The 20,416-nt window shown below is 38.9% G+C and overlaps 1 protein-coding gene across 2 annotated transcripts in view; it reads left to right on the top strand.

Moving 5' to 3' along the window:
* The first annotated feature begins 594 nt into the window (after window positions 1-594).
* mtnr1al (melatonin receptor type 1A like) overlaps window positions 595-20,416 on the top strand; it is a 28,780-nt gene continuing 8,958 nt past the window's right edge. For both annotated transcript variants that reach the window (XR_534707.3, XM_008420845.3), the window contains exon 1: window positions 595-1,374. Coding sequence is in view for 1 of the 2 variants with exons in the window: in XM_008420845.3 (XP_008419067.1) it covers window positions 1,077-1,374 (298 nt within the window). In the remaining variant the exon portion in view is untranslated. The remainder of the gene's footprint in view (window positions 1,375-20,416) is intronic.

Below are 20,416 nucleotides of genomic sequence, written 5' to 3'. Positions count from 1 at the left end.
TGAGGGCTTTTTCATTGAATTCATTGTTAATTCAGAGAAACTCTTAGAGCAGAGGAAAGCTGGCGTCATTGAAACAGGAGAGCTGAATGGTTGCTTTAAAAAGAAGTGGTGCTTAAACTTGTTCTTTCTTGATTAGCCGTGGGTCACATCAGGGAAACGGGTTGTCATCATTGCTTTATGTTCTGCTACTTTATGCTAAAAGGTCTGAAGATGCTATTTGATAGATTTTATAACAGACCAATAGTCCATATCACATACAACAATCAATAAATATAATAATAATAATAATAATAATAATAATAATAATAATAATAATAATAATAATAATAATAATAATAATAATAATAATAATGATAATAATAATAATAATAATGCCCACATGTTTAAAACAAATGTTACCATTTAAACGTAATCTCCTTAAATTGATAATATAATTACATTATTATTATTATGATTTTACCGTGTCCATATTTCTTATAAAATGTATCGTGTGTGTAGTCTATATGCTCAAAGGTGGACAGCGGTTTACCTGGTGAACCTCAGAGAAGCACGTGCACTCTCACGAGAACGAGCACACGCGTGAGAAGAGGGAAGGTGAGAGAGCGCGCGGATCTCGCTCGATGTTTAAAGGCGCGTAAACGTGCTGGGCTCAGACTGAGGCGCTCAGAGAGGAGGCTGGAGGAACCTAAATGATGTTGAAGTCTCCAGACTGATGGAGAGCACATGTGAGGCTGAATGAAGTGGAGATCATGAACAGGAGAGCAGATCGGTGACCGAAAGCAGGAGAATGAGACGGGTCAGCTGAGCCGCTGTTTTCCAGTTTAGATGGAAGGTGTTTGCCAGACTGACTGGGGAAATGTTTGCCGCCACAGAATGTGTTTTCCTAAGCCTTAGAAATCGAGACTCCAGTTGATCTTCCGTGGGTGTCCAGTGGGATAAACCAAAGACAAAAGTAATGTCTTCTGAAATATCCTGTCCTACCTTTGGAGGCTCGGGCGCGTAAAAAACTGAACCACAGCCGAGCGCGCAGCCATGCGCACCCTTTCCGGCTGTGCCTAGTCTGACCTTCGTGCGTTATGCTGAATGGACCCACTTTCCGCCGCTACGACCCGATGCGACTGGTCGATCCAAGGCACCTCCCGCAACTGATGTCCCTGGAGGACCATGAGCCCACCATGGCGGGAGGGACCCTGGAGCCGCGCAATTCCACGGCAGCGGCGGGCGAGGAGGGTGCCCCGGGTCAGCAGCAGCACTCCTTCCCGTGGGTGGCCACCGTGCTGGCCGGCGTCCTCATCACGACCATCGTGGTGGATGTTATCGGGAACCTGCTGGTGATCGTGTCGGTGTTCAGGAACAGAAAACTCAGGAAAGCAGGTACAGACACGGACACAGTTTGACAGTGTGATCAGAATGATGAGAGGTGTGAAAAATCCTCAGTTTGATCACTTTTTCAGCCAATTTGATGCACTTGTGATTCGTATAACATTAGAAATCCCTGTAAAAACATTTGAAATTCAATAATTAAACAAGAATCTTTTTTTTCCTGCAGGACTCATTTCAAAAAGTTTTATTTTCCTAAGAAAAAAAACTTTTTGCGATAAAATGACAAAGAAATGGTATACCTAATTAATGACATTATTTAGTTAAAGTGCCAGGAGTTTGGGATCAAAAGGAAGTTGCTGCTCATTCTCTAACCAGGAAACATGACTGATGAGCCTGGAGATGATCTTTCCTCTCTTTGCCCTTTTTGTTGTCTGCAGCTGATCTGACTCGCCTCGTTGATTTCTGAAGATCTAAACTTGTGAAGCAGACCTTATTTCTCCTGCAAATGAGTTTGTAAACATGATAGTTACCCCATTCTGATTAAAAGTCCCACCGCTGTGCACAGTAAAGCGAAAAATAATTACAACTAATTAAACAAGAATTCAGAAGGATTCCTCTACTAACTCTCATTAATCACCAAACCCGAGAATGATCTGAAGCAGAAAATATCACATTTAAAGCACTTACCAAGGATGCTCACCCTATTAATGTTCATTTGACAGTATCAGAATAATGATAAGCAACATTTATGAGTTTGGCAGCATGCAAATAGTGAGGGAGGCTTGACTTCCATAAACAGGATCGTAAATCCAATTCATGCCTTTTTGTAATCAATAAGAAATAAAGCGCAATAATGGTCATGCTAATTCCAAAGGCAACAGAGGAGAAACGGAGGAGGAGAAGGGCTACATCTCCTCCTGGAAGCTCAAATCAAGAGGCACTTAGTGAGACACTTAACTCAATCAGTGTTAATGGAGATCAACAGGAGGTTGAACATGCAGCGAGGGTCGTGTGCCAGCGAGAGCCGCAGTTCACTTCACACCTCTGCTGCACAAACAGAAAAGTGACCATGAAAGTCTGAACGAAGCAATATTTTAGCGGAAGCTCAACTTTAAGAGAGAGATTTTTAAAAATATGATGTGGTTGCATATAAACACCCCACCCCACCCACCCATTTTCTTGCACCCTTGTCCCTTAATGGGGTCGGGAGGGTTGCTGGTTGCATATAAACATTAATTACTTATTACCTGAGTTTTGACCCAGATCAGGCTTGGTACGGTTTTGTTGTTTTAGAGCAGCTTTAAAGTAGCTGAGCCCAGTTTTTGGGATCAATACAATTTTCTTTTCTATCGTAGAGATCATACTCATGAATGAAACAGAAAATTAAGATATTAGAAAATATTTCACATTTATGCATCAAAATTATGTCCACAAACTTAATCAGATTTTAATTTTTGAAGCATCTTTACTTTAAAAGTGGAGCTTTATTGTTTTCTGTGCATTTATTCAGCAGTTAAAAAACATCAGTACACGAGCAGCCTGTAACTGAACCGAGCTGATGAGGAAAAAGTTATGATCTCTGGCCGATTGATCAGTGAGTCTCCGTTCAAAAGGTTTGCGTTGCTCAGCAGTTGTGCGATCACACTCTTTAGAGAGCAAAAGCAGAGAAGATGGCAGATGCGAAATATCCACCCGAGAACTGGAAAGGTCAGCTCTCCTCCATGAACCAGCTTAAACGCTCCATGAAGAAAAGAGTCTGACAGGAAATTTCACACCTATGAGAAGCTGGTGGGTTCGTCTGAAATTTCTCTGCAGATGCAGAAAAAAATAGATACATTTTGCTCCGTCTTGATCCAAATTCATCGTGTGAACGTGTATTTTTGATCATTACACAAACAGCACTGAGTTATTATTAAAAACGACAAGACAGATTTAATAGTTCGACTATTCAATGAATGTTTTCAGCCACATCAACAGGTGTTTCCATTTGCACTTCCACAGTGTTTTATCAGCCAACAAATGCAAACTATTTTCAATAAATGTGTTTTATTTTAGTGCTAAAATAAATAAATCAGCTAATGTAGAGATAACCGTCCATGACAGCAAAGGGTAGGGGTGAAATCTTGGAGTTTTTTCTATTTTTCTAAACTGTCTCTAAGGCAGTAGATAAAGATAAAAGCCCAGATGTGTCACTGTTCTAATGGTTGTGCTGCTCTGGTTATATGGATTCTGTCTCTGTACACCTTGATTCCCAGGGCAGGAATGTAGCAACCAAAACTAGAAAACCTCATGGACTGCTTCCCTCTTTTTTATATTCATCCTGTGTCTTTGCTTTCTGTCCTCTCCTCTCATTTGTCCTCCACATTTTCCCCTCATTCATCTCCTCAGCTCATCCTTCAATTAAGCTCATTCTTTTCCGTTCTGTCTTTTCTTGCGCTTCCAATTTAATTTATCCCTTTAAGACTCTCCTGTTCAGCCGTCCTCTCAGGTGTCCCATTTTCCTTTTTCAATGACTCTTCATTGCCTCGTTTCTTCTCTCCCAGATGCAGCGGTTGAATTGCTCTCATCATCTTCCTTACCATTCATCTGACACATATTATCAGATCATCGCCAAACTATTGCTATTGTTCACATCGTGTAACTGCCACCTGATCTGTGAAAAACTGTCAGAGTACCTTTAGTCATGATGTGCAATCTCTCCTTCTACTGACATCTTCTGCAGGAGAACTTGACCTGTAATGGTTTACATTCAACGGGTCAGAACTCTCAGCTCAACTCGCTGTTAAATCAGAGAAGAAGGAGGGAGGAGAGCTTTGTGTTTGGCATGGATGGGCTTTGGCTCGCTGCCAGATCCCGCCAAATTAAACTCGTTTGCTGTGCTTGAAACCACGAGCCGCTGCGTTCCAGCTGGAAATCAATCTGAATGAGTCCGACTGTTTTATTGATCCTCTGGCCAGTAGATCAGCGGCGCTCAACCTTTTCAGAGGCAGAGGACAGTCCTGCATGGATAGAGTAATCCATAAAAGACTGGGCCAGTTGATGAACTCAAAATATCACCCAATAGTATCTATGAGCATTTCTAATACGCCTCTTCTGTTGCTGCTGCTGCTGCTGGCCTCACAGGAAGACAAGTAAAGGGATTTTTATCAATTGAAATGTATTACTAGACTGAACCTTGAGGGAAAAAATAAAAGTCTGTGACTCCTCCTGTGGCTGCTTCCAATTTGACATTAAAAAAACAAGACTCACTATTTGTAATATTGGGCAGACTGCATCTATACAGTTCTATTTCAAACGTCAAATATTTTGAATAAACTGTTTTATTCTCCTAAAACCGATTTTATAACACAAAAGACCAAATATCCATCAGATCCTCTTTGCATCTATTAGCCTTTTCATTTTCTTTAGAAAAATTCACAAGGAATCATCTTGGGGGGGAAAAAGAAACTAATTTAAATGGAAAATCTTTACTGGCAACCAATCTTTATGTCTTGGCTTAATTTACTACCTTTTTCTGGTGGAAAGCAATAAAGTGCCAATAACACCATCTGCTTGGTACTATTGGCTTAAACATATTTATTGTTTTTAACTTCTAACTTATAAGGGGAGTTGGATGAATAGGGCTTTCTAATGAATAGTGTCAAAGTTTCACAATCTTTTCCAAAAGGTTTTCAAACACTCCACCTTTGGTTTTTCTTGACGATTCACATCATCATTAGATCACAAGTACAGAATTTGCTCGATGTAAGTATATTTGCATGAGCACTGCTACCTTTGGAAAACAAACATTTGACAGGTGAAAACAACATAAAGGGTAGACAAATTCTGCTGGATTTTCATTTTTTCTTACAAATCTTTCAGATTTGTGTAAAAAAACATTCTTTTTTGTGGAAAAGCACAGGTGGGCGCTTCAATGAGTCCTTTGTCATGCCAACGGAGGGGCATCCTGACTGTGTGTGGGGTTGCTTTTCATCCAAGAGAGTGGGCTTCCTCTCAATCCTAACCAAGAAACCTGCTATGAATGAAGAATGGGAAAAGGACATCCAGTAGTCTGCTGTAGGCGCCGGTGGTCTGCATCCCATCTCAGTTTCAGCTTTCCTCACATTGAGACTGAATGAAACCATCTGTCTGTAGAGTGTCAATGTAAATGAATTTGCTCCTACTCAGATCATTACTGAAACCAATTTGCTGAACAATTTCCAACTTCTTTCTAAACCATTTCCTGATGCACATTTTCTTGCCGTTATCAACAGTCACAGAACAACGCTTCAGGATTGTATTTTTAACCTACTTCCTGACATCAGGCTCATTCTTCATCTTATTTATGTCATTTCTATGGTTGTTCAATAATGGAGATTTATCTTGATTTAAGACTAGCCAGTAAAACTGATGTGGCTCCCAGTGTTACGTAGAGTAAAACTCAGCAGATGGTTGTTTTCTTGGTGCAGAGCTGAATCAGAAACTGGAAAACAGAGGGGCAGTGGGTTTGACATAGAAATACCACCAACTGAGTGGATTTGTTTGAAAAATAAGCTCACGATTCTTCCTTGACCTTCATTTTCTTCTTTACATCCTTGGAGCTCCCTCTGAACATCTCCACAATGCCCTGTAGCTCTCTGCCTGGGAAGATTATTATGTAAATCAGTCAGCTCTCTGCAGAAGGTGGCCCCGAGTTGTTTGGAGGCATCTGCGATGACCAGATTTAAGCATATACGAGCAAACACACCGACCGGCGATGTGATTAGATTTAGAGGCTTTAAAGAAGTGAATCCATCCATCACAGCATCCTTTTAAATATTTATTTATTTTTAAGTGAACAACAGCAGATGGATGAGAAAGTTTTATGACAAAAGAAGAAAAAACCAGGACTGGTACAGCAAAAACACTCCCTAAAACGGCAGAACTCTTAATGAATGAGTAATAAAAATTAAAACCTAAATAGGATTTGCTTTGCCACAGCTGAATGAAGCCTGCATCTCTTCTATTAAAGTGTTGAAAATAAAGCTTGAGTAGGAATTGCTATGCTTTATCCATAATGATCCCTTCTTATAATTAATATTATTTCTTCATATAAAACAGTCACCTCCAGATTAGAAACATCAGTAGTGTAACTATTTGCAACAACTCTGAATTAAATGTATTTTTTAAATGATGAACTTTAGCGGACACAATGCGGTGACATTTAACATTTTTCTCAGGATTTTTGTCCTCTATAACATAAATATCAGTCAACAGGAATAAAAAAATGAATTCATATCTAACATGTTTGGAGGTGTGTCTGAAATGATGATGAAAACACTTCCTATTTTCCCTATGGAAAATGACATTGTGAGATGTAAAAACATACTTTGCAAGCAAAGTATACTTGGGCGACTGTGACTTGTTTTACTCTTTTGACTTTTCGTCAAACTTGTCCTATATGATCTTTATTTACTTCCATTTCTGCTGCTCTATTGTCATGTTAGAGCTCAGAATATCATTATATCCTGCTTTAATTTTACCACAACTGACCTGTCTTCATGGTGCTGTTTAACACACGCGTGAGGCACCCAGATAACCTCTTCAGAGGCTGGAGTCCATATTATAGTTTCTTCTCACATTTTATTCAGAAGTTAATGACCTCCTCCGCATTTAATCAAACTCCCCTTAGGGTAATTCACCCTAAGGGGATATATATCGAACCAGGGAGGGATCTAAAACAGGTAGGATGCTAACTCCTAATTAGGTGCACATTTTATTTTATTCTCAGATTAATTTCCCCCCATAAGTTTGTGGCTGTAACATAAATGTGGAAAAGTTCAAGACAGATATTAAGGGCCTCTGTCAACAGAAACATGTTGTCGATCTTTACATAAAAAAACCCAACTGATTTTCTATTTCAAATGTACAATTAATATGAAGCAGAACAATGAAAGAAAAAGTTTTTTTATTATTATTAAAATGAGCAACATTGACAATATTGTTCACAAGTGAAAGCAACATCCCTGGAAAGTTCCTCTGGGTATCCACTGGATATGTGATACCTGCTTCTTATTAGCCTTTAAATTAGCGGTTTTATCTCCCTTTAACAGCTGCACAACTTTTGATAAATATTTCAGTTTAATGTAAAGACCATTTCTGGTACAACTTTGACAATAAAGAAAAGGAGGCAATTTGTCACACAGTTGGTTTGGATAGCTTTTTCTGAGCGAAACAAAGACAGAAGCAATCTGTAAAGGGCGCATAGTTTTTCACAGCGGTAAAACTATATTTTTGTCTAAAATCATCCGGACACATGCACTGTTTCATTCATGAGAGAATGAAGGATTCATCGTTATGTCCTTTTCAAACTTGCAGACATAGCTGCAGGCCTCTTTGTTAAACCACAGATTTTCTGTCAGATCAGCTTTTAAGAGGGACAACCAGTAATTATCTTGGCATTGCTTATAAACATAACAGGCAATAATTCAGACTAATATCCATAGTTCTGAATTATTATAGGTTATTATATTATCTTCCTGCCTCAGAATCTCACACATAAAAGTTTCAGTGTTTGTTTTGCTCTTTTTCTCAATCAGATTTAACCCTTTTGAGGTGCAGCTACAGTAAAATCTATGGATTTGAGATGAATATCTTTTCTTCTGTTCTTTGCAAACACTCGATACCTAGCGGTGAAGATGTAGGAAAGGTTTCTTTTGGATGACTTTTACATAAAGGTCATTGAAATGCAGGCATGACTGCACACTAGAAGAGAGCGCCGGCTCTCCAGAGTCTCTTGGATTTGATTCTTTCTCTTTGGACAGTTTTCTGAAGCTATCCTAGACCTTGAACCCAACTTACAAACTGAGAATAAGAGATATAAAACAATCTTGCCATATATGTATTGATTCTTCCACCTCTGCGAACATGAATAGGAATTTTCCAGCATAACTTTTGGGTTTTCTCTAAAAATCAGGCTTTCATTGTGTTTGAGTCTGTGTAGCAAAGTATCATCATTTTAAGCTGTTTGATGAATTTCTTTTTGGGGAAAGAAAGTATATTTTCAAGCATTTTGATACATAAATAATACCTGTAGATACTTTAAGTGCTGGCATATTTCTTTTTTCTCATTATAGCTTCAGCTTCTCTTAGCTGCAGTTATTTGGAGTGATGACAGTAAGACTCTGTGACCCATGGAGAGCAGAAGAGAGATGCTGTGATAACAGCAGCAACAGCTGGCAGAGAGCCTAACAAGCCGGCAGTCGTGCTCTCTGGTGCGAAGGCTCGTCCCGTGCAGCCTCTCTCTCCTCCCTGACATCACGTCTAATGGTGCTGACCTGAGCTCAGCCCTCATCCTGCCGCCGTCGCTGTAGCTCCAGGAGTCAGACCCTCCTGTTTGCTGCCGAGCCTCCGTGATTTATTTTGTCTAATTTCCTTTAAGCGCACAACGCTTCATCATTCGCTGTAACCCTGTTTATGCTCTCAGTGTAGGTGAGGATGCATCACCTGCTGGAGGCCTTTGAGACAGAGCTGTGCTGCTCATCTTTAACTCTCAGAGCCACCAATGCATATCTGCAGTTTGTTTGTCATGGGGTAAAAATTAGTCTGTGCCCTGAAGCCACCCAGTCCAGATTTGTTCGATTGTAGGCTGAACAGACTGTATGAGTCTGGAATGGAAAAGTATTAGATTCTCAATCATTGGAAAACAAGGATGAAGTCCCAATAACTTTGGGTCTAGTCAAAGAGTTTTTGTGTTTTCAGAATGTTTGAATAGAGACTGTTTTTAAAAACTATAAATAAATAGAGCTGTTTGTATTTTTTTTTATTTAAAGTGTTTTCACATTTGAGAGTTTGGTAGACTTGGTTCGATTGGGGAACAAAGTTGCAATATTTGTCACATTTTCAGCTTCTGCAGTTTGTATTCACACTGCACTGTCAAATGAACCAAAGTTCTTCACCCCCTCATCTGTTGTGGTGCTGCACCAAGAACCACTTAAGGAAAAGACACTGAAGGAGACATGAACTTCCATCTTGATGAAAAAAATGTTTAACAATGAAGAGGCATCAGATTTTAGTGGTGGTAGAATTTTTTTGTTGTTGGTAAAAGACCATAACCTTTTTCTCCCTCTTTTTTTCTTTTTGCAGTATTTAACCCTGCTGTTGGAGCGGTCTTTGGTTCACTTTGCATTAACGCGTGCATTCAAACTGCACCAGAGTTCACTTAAACCGCACCAAGACCTAGGTTTTTAGATGGAGCAGAGTTTGCTTGTTTGGTCAGCATCAGAGTTTGATTCACACACATTCACACCTCCCCAAATGAACGACTTACTAGACAAACAAACTACAGAATAAACAGTGCCGGTGTGAAGGCACCCTTAAGAAACAAGGCTGCACAATAGTTGGAAGTTGGTCAATACTGATATTCTTGTGGAATATTACCATGATGATATAGGTTGTGAAGAAGCCACGTTTTCCTCAGTTTTCTCATTCTTTTCCATCACCATCATGTCTCCTCCTCTCTGAGTCTTAGCATCTTGATCACTATTAATTTTGCAGTTATCAAACACCAAACCAGCAACTTGAACTTCATCGCTGGTATTGGGAATCCATCTAGCCCAACGTATTATGGCTACATTTATTACTATATGCAGAGGATATATGCATGTCTTTTGAAAACCTACTAAATATTAGAGTTCAGAATTCTAAACTTGACAGAATCAATTTTGCAACTTGACATTGGTTTTTTGATGATCTTCGGGTTGACCGTGATGATCAACCCCATTTAATTGCCTCTAGTTGAAACTATGTAATAAGGTTCACCAGGTTTACTATCTTTCAGAATAATTAATTTTAGTTTTACACAGCTGCCAGAGGGCACAGGTCTAGTCCAAGTCATTATTTCATTTTGTCAGAATGAAGCTTCAGCCACTCCCTCATAACTTTGATATGAACTTACTACACTATATCCTGTGTGAATTGTGCATTTGCATTTCTGAGTTCTGACTTGTGCCTTCCTTGAAATTAAGATATCAGTACAAAAACATTTAGATAACCAAGTATTAGCATTTATAAATCATATCCCAATGCATTAAACTTGTATTTTAATCTTCCACCCTTATTAGATTGTGGTTTTTGCGCCTTTTATATTGAGATTAATTTTGGGGTTCAACATATTTTGCTTATTTGCAGGACCCTTTGTGGTTTCCTTCTCTCGTCTTTTAGCATCCAACACCCATGAGAAGGAAATTGATTATTCTATTCTATGATTCATTACATCTGAATCTATCAGAGTGATTAAAACATGAAATACATAAGTGGAAAAGAAACAAAGAATCTTCACCTTCCTCATCGCATCACCATAAACCACATGCTGTCGTCCCAGTTTGAATATTATGACAGATATGGAACATTATTCTACGAGCTCATGGCATCTTATTTTTTCCTAAATTGATACATGAACAATTTCTCAAATTACTTTGGCATTATTTTCATTCAAATATATCAAAAATAAATACATTTCACACCACTCATTGTCTTCTGCTTACTTGAGGTTGAGATGTAGAGACCAGGGGGGTCAAAAGGTCAACCTACATATTGTTCTCTCCATTAACAACCGGGATGTTCTGGGTTTGTTATTCAGGAAGATCATGTTGCTTCTATAAATGTATGTAAACAGGATGCATGGCAATCAGATGACCAAAACCACTGCTCAGAAAGAAAACATCACATTAAATCTGCAGTGGGTAACTTCAGTAAAAATGTTTTTTTTTTTTACATATTTGTTAAATCTGTCACTATGCAGTAACAGTAAGACATAAGACAGATAATCTAAATTATAACCGAGAAGATGTAACACAGTATATTGCCTGGTATGCAGCAGTGCGTTGAGGGCGTTGGATGGTTGAGTTTTGGCTTCTGAAGCTCAGCCAGAGCCCATTTACCACTGCGTCAAGACGCAGCCGTCCAGTTTTGAAATCTATAATAAAAGCTTGATAGTTAAAAAAACAAAGATCATCAACAACATGGCACTATATCCATTACAGTCGAGTTTAATTGCACACTACACACTATAATCAAGCTTAATAACCACAAAACATTGGCAAATATATTACAATGCCAATTGTGATATATTTTTTCAGTTTTTAGAGAAGATGTAGCTTTTCAGACATAATTACGGGGTTAAACTGACATGCATCTACAAGCCTGACTTGACAGGAAGCAGCAACAAAGAGATGTTAAATATTATCATGACAAACTAAACACATTTTTGCTGTTTTTAACTCAATGGAAAATGGATTCTGCTTTTATAAACCACCCTTCATTCAAACAGAAATTGTAGCATAAGCCACTTTATCATAACAACTGATGACACCAAGTACTGAGGGCAAAAAGTTAGACTTCATGTAAACACGTAAAATTACATTTTTAGGACTAGATAAGGATTTGATTAAAACCTTGAAATTCTTCTTTGTGAGCAAAGCCATGAAAATATGATTAAAGTCTTAAAAATAGGTGACGGGGATCATTTAATTAATGGATGTGTGACGTAAGAAAACCAAAGAGAAATAGTTGAAAAAAATATCAGTTAAAATATGCAAAAAGCTGGGCATTAATTATGTAAACGAGGCCTTTGATTGCTTATTCTTGTTTAATGTTTGATTTTGCAAACAAAATTATATCCGTTTTAAAATGTCTATGTAGTGTTCACTTTGAGCTGTTTAAGTGTGAAAAATAAGAAGGAAAAACATGTTTCATTAGCTTTTCTGGACTTTCATCAGTGTTCCTAAGACTCAGTTATGTTCTACTAAAATGATCTAATGACTCAAGCCATGCGCGGATCAAAGGCTGCGAGGTTTCTCTAGCTACTTGCTTGCTGCAGCACAGCTGGTCTGCTGATGCAACGCGTCCGTTTGGTTAGCATCAGTTTCTGTGATCTGAAGTCCTCCTGTGACAGGCGGCAACATGAATTCAAAGCAGGAGTGAAAATGTCTCAACTCTAATTTTCACCAAAAGAAGATGTTTAAATTTGTATTCTGCATTGTTTTTTTTATGAAACGAGTCCCTATTTTTAGCCTTCATTTTAAGATTTTCTATGTTTATTACCATACGTTTACTGATTTAGAAACAGAATTGAGATGAGAGTGACTTGTAAGAATGTTAATGCTCTTCGACCCTTTTCACATTTTGTTATGCAACAACTACAGGTTTGATTATATGATTTTATCCTGACCCAGAGTAATACAAACTGGTGATGTGAAAGAAAAATTATAGATTTATTCATTAAAAAATAAATATGTGTGACTTACCAAAAAAATCCCCATTAGATTTATATCTGGGCCAATCATGCAGTTGAACATGCTTTGATATAAATCATTTTATAAGAGCATTTTTCAGAGCATCTGAAATGGTTATGCTGACCTGTGTTTATCTCCATCCATCTTCCCATTAACTCTATAATCTTTCAGACCAAAAGCTTGTTTAGCATGCCACTGGAGTTTCTGCTAAACTCTGGGATTTTATCAAAAATCTCATTGCTTGAACTACACTCTGTCCATTCACTGCAGAGAAAAGTCTTGAATTTAACAAGTAGATAATTGCTTTATTATCTGTGCTGATGCATTCATCTCAATGAAACAGGGAGGGGGGAAAATAAGAGGGAGAAAATAGTGACGGACACTATGTTGCAAAAAGCAGCGATAAGGCTCATAATGGAGCTCTGGTTCCACACAAAGCAGCTGCTGTGCATTTCCTCCAGTGGGGGGCGCTACATAGTAACTTCGCCACCATTGCAGAGCTTGTTTATCATGGGCAGCAGATGAGTGTGAGTGCATCTGCGTGGACAATGAAGGAAAGACCTTTTGAAAATGTCCTCATATTTTTATACTAAAGTTCAAGCTTGTTTTGTTTTGTCTTTGCATTTTACTGGCAGCTCCGGTGCCCCTAAATAAAACATTTAGGAGCATCAGTGTAAAATTAGTTTACATTAAAAAAAACTAAAGTAAATGTAATCAGCATAAATAACGTTTTGATTTCTTTTTGCATAATTACTTATTATTATAAAACATGAAGAGTTGTGCATGTTTTTATAACTGTAGCTGACAGAGCATTACTGGACCTGGTTTATGCATTGTAACTTTAATTCTGTCTCCGTCATAAAACTAGTTTTCCCATAAATGTCAGCCATGAGGAAATTGAAACATAAATTGCAGTGTTTTAGTGTCAGGATGATGATAATGCTGAGCTGATCTATTCTCCACTGACTTAGGTGGCTTTATTTTAAAGTGATTGAGCATTTCATGCCCATATTTTATTCACCCCGTTTTAATTTAGATGACCTGCTGAGTCCACATCTCAGTAGCTGCTGGGTCTTGGCTCTGTCGTGTCATGGGAGGAGCTGTTTGCTCATTTTGCTTTGAGTTTAGAGAAACTTAAAGTGAGTGAAACGGTGAGAACCTGAGACAGAAGGACACCCAGCCCTGTTAAGGGAGCCAATACTTTCCTTGGAAATCTTCCAGGCACATTCTAGCCTGATCATATTGTATTCTAAGATAATATAAACTTACAAAACTGAAATGAGAAACTGAAAATAAAACAAACATGTGGGCACTGTGTCTTCTGTAGCCTCATGGTCTGGATAGCTTTAGCTACTTTAAGATGAAGTTGTAACAGTAACAGCAGCAGCTAAGTGTTAAAGCTAGGCAGAGATCAGAGTGTGAAAACCTCATTGGGGTTGCTTTAAATTCACGTTTCGCTCAAGAAGAGGACAAAAAGTTGCATCAAAACTAGGGTGACCAAACGTCCTCTTTTCCCTGGACACGTCCACTTTTCATGTCCTGTCGGGAGCATCCGGGGGGATTTCATTGATTTATGAAAATGTCCAGGTTTGCATCGTTTTTCAGGGGACCAATGGGCATACTTAAATTGATTGGAGCGCTGCACAAAATGCGACAGCTTTTCTTTCACATGACGTCCTCCCTAAGCTGCTGCCTCGTGGTTAGTTCTTATCCGCTAGATGGAACAGACAACAGACAGCGAATCTTGCAGCAGTTCTTTACAAAGTGGCAAAGTGCGCAGCGGAGTGGAGCGCAGCTGCATGCAGCATGACGAACCGGAAAATAAACTTCATTCATACCATCACCAGTCACAATGTTGGCGGAGTTCATAAAGCACATAACTGGTGTGTGTTTCTGTGTCTGACAAAGATGATGTAGGATCCCACAGGACACAAATATTAAAAAAGCTTCTGCAAAGTTACAGTTCATCTATTAAACTGACTCAGAATGATGAGGACCAAATCTTAAGACTAGAGGAGGCTAGAAACATTTTTTCAAGTGTCTGTGAGATTGCTACCTGTTTATTTTATTCAAAATATTTGCATAATTTTTGACTCATCAATTTATAGAGCCATTATTTTTACAGGTTAACTTTCTAAGCTATAGAAAAGTAATTATTAGGGATGCACAGGCAAAAAAATTTGAGTCATTGTTGGTATTAGATATTTATACTGCTGTTATGGCAGTATTTACCATATTTACCCATGGCATATGTCTTGAATACGTTTTCCTCCACTTTCGTCACCGTATAAAAGCGATCACACCCCACACTGCTTCTCTGCTTCAGTTAAACAGGCTGTGCTGCATCATTGTCATGTGACTGAATAAATATCACAGGGCCAAAACCCTCCTGAAACACATATTTTCCATTGATAGTTGGTGTTATCACACTGTGTTCAACAAAGGGCCTTCACTGTTTTGTAGCGAAATGTGAAATGTTCAGTGGGTTCTCACTGTATTGTAAAAGTATTGCTTTTCTTTCTACCTTCAAGTGATGCACTGGTTTCTGTTCTGATCTTTCACATAATGTAGCAGTTTAATAAAACACATTCAAGTTTGCAGTTCTTTAAAATAAGGATGGGATAACAGCACAGTGTCCCTTCAATATACCACATAAGCTACAGTTTCAGAGAGAAAAATAGAAAATAAGTTTAAAAAAGCGCAATCCTGGCAGAGCTTTTTCTTAAGTTTGCCTCGGATGACTTTTCAGACGCTACTGACTTCAGTTTTCTAACCCCAAACTGTGGGCTCCATGCGGTAATCCACATCCAAAGACACAAGCTGACAAACAAGCGGCTATTTTTACCTCCAAACTGCTACCTGAAGTGTGTCTGAAGGTGACAGCCATGTTTGCTGCTCCACTTCAACAGGGATCCAGCAGCACCAGAAGCAGCCGTCAGAGCTGCCGACACGATCAAAGACCCCGGCGGTGCCACATTCTCACTACCGGGAGAATGAACTGAAACACTCGCTGTGTAGAGAGACTCACATTTCAAAGCAGCCTCTCTCCGGTAACTAGAAGCGCCCCGCATGCTGGCATCTCCCCGTTTCAGTGAGACAAACATATGGACTTGGGAACACTAAAGGAAAAACGTTCGCAGCACTTCTCCCTCCACAGAGCAGATGATCAGATTAGATATTTGTCTAACTCTATGCATAAATTTGAATTTCAATGTGTAAAAAACAATAACTTTGAAACTACTGTAACTTCTCAGTGCCTTCGAAAGACAAAGATCACCCTGCTCAGATAGAGATCTTTCTCAATGAAGTCTCCATTTGTCTTAATGAGCAGCATGATTAACAACAGGCTCCGTTTCATTTATCATTACATAGTTGAGGTGTTTCTAACTGCAGATTGTGTAATTGAGGAGATTAATCTCTGCGTTTAGGTTCAGGAAAGTGTAGTACAGTGCAGACGTCTTAACCCATTTCACTTTCACGTTTGGCTTTTAAAAGACAGACTCTTCCGTAATCTCTTAAAGTGGCTTTGATCAATAGTTCTCAAGGCTGGTGTGGTTTCTTACGACTTTGGCTGCTTCGGAGAAAAGATAACTTTTGTTTCAAAGGCCCTTTTATTCTGCATAGTTGCAGTTTGATAGATGCATACTTGATGAAATATTAGATTTTTGAAAAGACAGACAGACAGAGATGATACTGTCGTAGAAAAAACCTAATCCATTAATTGTCTTAATGTTCCTAAAGGCTAACAGCAAAGTGATGGCATTTCCATTAAATGCATCTTGTCTCAAGTATTTACAGCAAGAACATCTCTAATGAATCCCAACTACTCAGGGATTTGAACCGTTAACGATGTCACCATTTTATTTCTGTCCTATTAACATTTGCGTTTCGTAAACACCAGAGGATGGGATCTTTTCTGCCAAGGGCAACCGTGGTAATAAAGACAGAACCGCCAACTAATACAAATTGACTGGCGGTTAACAAGTCCCCTGTCTCTGTTCTGTTTGCCACAGCTCTTTGCTCGAAACTTGTGATTTGCAGCAGACAAAGAGTATCATCCGGAATATTAACAGCGAGGACTCCTCATAATGAAGATGGAGTCATGGGGTGATAAACACTGAATTTAGGTTTAACAAGGTCTTATTAAGGCCGCCAAGGTTAATGGCCACACTCCCTCCGTGTGCTCTGATAAAAGCTTCCACCTCAACATATTTATTACAGAAAAAGCTGAGAGGTGAGACGCTCCTTATACACACCGAGGCGTTTCAGCTCAGCAACAGCTTATCTTCACTATTTAGTCACAGCGCGTAATTAGACGTAGTCAGTTCGGTCACGTTTAGAGGTTTACTTGGGATCTAAAATCCAAAGTTTTACAGGAACAGTTAGGACCAGAAAATGCAACTTAGAGGAAGAACATTTTTGAATTATGCCATTTTATTAAGAAACATCTCAAAAACTGTAAAAACATGAGAGTATGTAGAGAGCATGTAAGAATATCTTAGAAATCAGGTAGCTGCACTTGGAAATTGGTGCTAAAAAGCTGTAGATTTCCACAAGGACTGAGAAGACAAAGTTCCCTAGTTATTCATTATAGACTGGCCACAACTTTACAACTAGATGTATACAAGTACATCTAAAAAATCGGATATTGTGTAAAAGTACAATATTTTTTGCCAGTCATCTCAGAAACTGAAACTCATATTATATTCACATGGATTGATATATTTCAAGTTTTTGTTTGTTGTAATTTTGTGTGTCGGAAAATTAGAATACTGTGATAAAAAAGGTCATTATTGGAAACTTGTGGCGTTACCTCCTAATCAGCTAATTGACTCAAAACCCCTGCAAAGGTTTCCTGAGCTCTTAAACAGTCTCTCACTCTGGGTCAGTAGGTCACACTATCAAGGGTAAGACAGGTGACCCTTCCCAAGGAGAGTCAATCACGAAAGGTCATAGCTGAAGAAGCTGATTGCTCACAGAGTTCTTTATCCAAACACATTAACAGAAAATTGAATGGAAAGTGCCCCAGCAACAGGGAGAACAGCAGCCTTCAGTGAATCGTCAATTAAAATCCATTCCATGAATAGTTGACACAGGCTACAAATGTTGTATTCTCCATGTCAGTGTACTCCCGAACCGGAGACAATGTCAAAGGGCTTTTACCTGGGCTACGGATAATGGGAACTACACTGCTACACAATGATCCAGAGTACTGTTTTCAGAATAAATTCTGCATTTCATTTAAAAATCATGGTCCTAATGTATGGAAGGAGAATAAAGAGGCACATAATCCAAGACCAGTTAAGTTTCGATGGTCAGTGATGAATTGGGGTGCCTTGTCACCTGCTGATGTTGGTCCACTGTGTTTTCTGAAATTCAGTCAATGCAGCCGTCTACCAGCAAACTCTGCATCGCTTCCTGCTTCCCTCTGTTGACTAGCTGTATGGCTATGCTGATTTTATTTTCCAGCAGGACTTGGCACCTGCCCACACTGCCAAAGATACCAAAAGCTGGTTCAATGACTATGCATGGTGTTCCTGTTTGTGATTGGCCAGAAAACTCCCCTGACCTGAACCCCAGAGAAAATCTATAGGCTGTTGTCCAGAGGAAGATAAAAGACACCAGACATGGCAGATGACTTGAAGGCATTTATCAAAGTAGTCGGTGCTTCCTATGCTTCCTATGCAGTGCCACAGGGTGATCACCTCTGCAAAATGGCCATTTCACTTTCTGAGATGTCTGGCACAAAATATTGCACTCTTTAGATATATAATTTTTTTTTTTTGATGTCCTAGTAAATATATATGTTCATATTAGCCTTAAATTTGTACATATGTATTTCCTTTCCACTTCTTTGGGGGCTTTCAATAACTTCACGTCTTCTGTAGCGACTCTGAGGTATTTAATTGTGTGGTGTTTGCTTCTATGATAAGGTTCTCCTTTTATTCTTGAAAGTTTGTTTTTCTGTGTGTTACTTGATTCAGTTGCTTCTGGAATGTACGCAGGGATTTCTGTGTCTTTATGCTGTCTAGAAAAGAAAAAGAAACATTTTCCACTGAGTCTGAAACATGGCAACAAAACCAGATTTTGGATGCCCTCTCTGTTGATCCAAGGGAGTGCGATTTGAAACAGTCTGCAGTCGCCAGACAAAGCGACAGGCCTCTGAATGAGCTGCATCTAAAGTCTCTAACCCTTCCACAGAGGTAGCGAAGGATGCAGCACACTGGAAGCCAAGATAATGGAAGACAAACTTGTTGTAGAGCCATAATCTCCACACATTCTATGCAACTTTTTCACAATGTGAAGCTTTGTTCTTTAGTAAGATTGGGTTGCACATTTGTTCCAGTATATTTTAAATTCAAATAAGCAAAATCTTGTATTTTTAAAACAAGATGCATACCAGTGAAAGAAAAAAAAAGAAGTAAGCAAGAAAATAACTTAATAAAAGATTTCCAGCTTCTCTCCATCATTAATCTCTTCAAAGTTCATCAGTGCACTTTACTTGTGCTATCAAGAGTCAGAAATAATGAATAAAACTGTAGCAACCATCTTCAGTGTAGCAGTGAGCGCTCTAACCACTTCAGGCAGCTCAAGCTGACTTCACCAAAAATGAATGCAATGTGCTGTTGCTCCCTGGGGGAGATGTAAACACAGCTCTACCAGCCAGTCGCAGGTGGTTTCAATTTTATTCCAATTTTCAGCTGCTTGCTTAGGCAAATACAGTATGTTTCAACAATAAAAAAACAGCTCACCTGATGTGCTGTGGAGGTCTGGCTCTCACACATGGGAGAGAAAGTCTTTGAATGTCTGAATTATGGGTTTAACATTTACCTGCTGCCCCAAGTGAAGTGCCCTGCATTTAAATCGTTCCTTCCTTTGTATTATTGCAGCTGAAAAGCTCAGTTTATTAAAGTCGGGTACATGTGGACACCTCAAACATACAGTGCTTACTCACAACCAGTTTATTCTGTAAATGTATTTTCATTCAAGTTATATTTTACACAGATCCATTCATCTACCCACCTAATCAATGTAAAGCATTGACCGGTTTAATTAATACATTTCTGCAATGGGTTTGGTAAATCATTTCTTTGTCCCCCCAAACAAGAGAGGGTTTTTCTGGATCAAACATCCCAAATGTGACTATTAAATGATGGGAACTATCCCAGTATAATAAACTTATAAAATACAACATTACCATGGACTTTATGTGATGAACTACATTCCAAGTTTGGATTTGTCTTTTAGTGCTCCTTTAAAGTCTGCGCTGAAAGACTGTAAAGTTTTATGTGGGAGAACGTTCTTCTGTTATGCCACATTCTGTCTATTCGTGCCGCATATTCTGCAGCTGAAGCCCCTGAAGTAATGAATAAATGTAGGAGTGTCATGTAAATAACTATTGTGAACAATTCCCAATTGCACACTGTGACTGGCCAATGAATGCTGTTTCATAAATGCTGCATGAAACTTGGCCTGTAAGTGTGTTAAATGCCATGAGGTCATGAGTCCATGAGGGAAACCCCAAACATGCTTCTGCTTAGAAACTCCTCAGATTCTCAAGAAGAATTCTAAGACCTTTGCAGGACAGGAAAGATAAATAAGACATCCTAATCAATTAACCTCACTCGAGTCCGTTCTGCTCAATGGATCTGCTCACTTTCACTGTTTTTTTTAATTTTTCAGTCATGATTCATATCTTATCACTAAAAGGTTGGCAGGTGGAAGGAATGTGTCATGCAGCTGACTAGTCTGTGGAGCATCCTCTTTACATGATGGAAATGACATGATGTGTTTCAGTTCTGTCCCATATCACTGGTTCCATTGTTGGACAATTCTGCAGG

This window comes from Poecilia reticulata, chromosome 10 (assembly GCF_904066995.2).
Source record: "Poecilia reticulata chromosome 10, P_reticulata-male-v2, whole genome shotgun sequence".
In the NCBI taxonomy this organism is placed as follows: Eukaryota; Metazoa; Chordata; class Actinopteri; order Cyprinodontiformes; family Poeciliidae; genus Poecilia; species Poecilia reticulata.
This window is presented reverse-complemented; position numbering and strand designations above follow the sequence as displayed.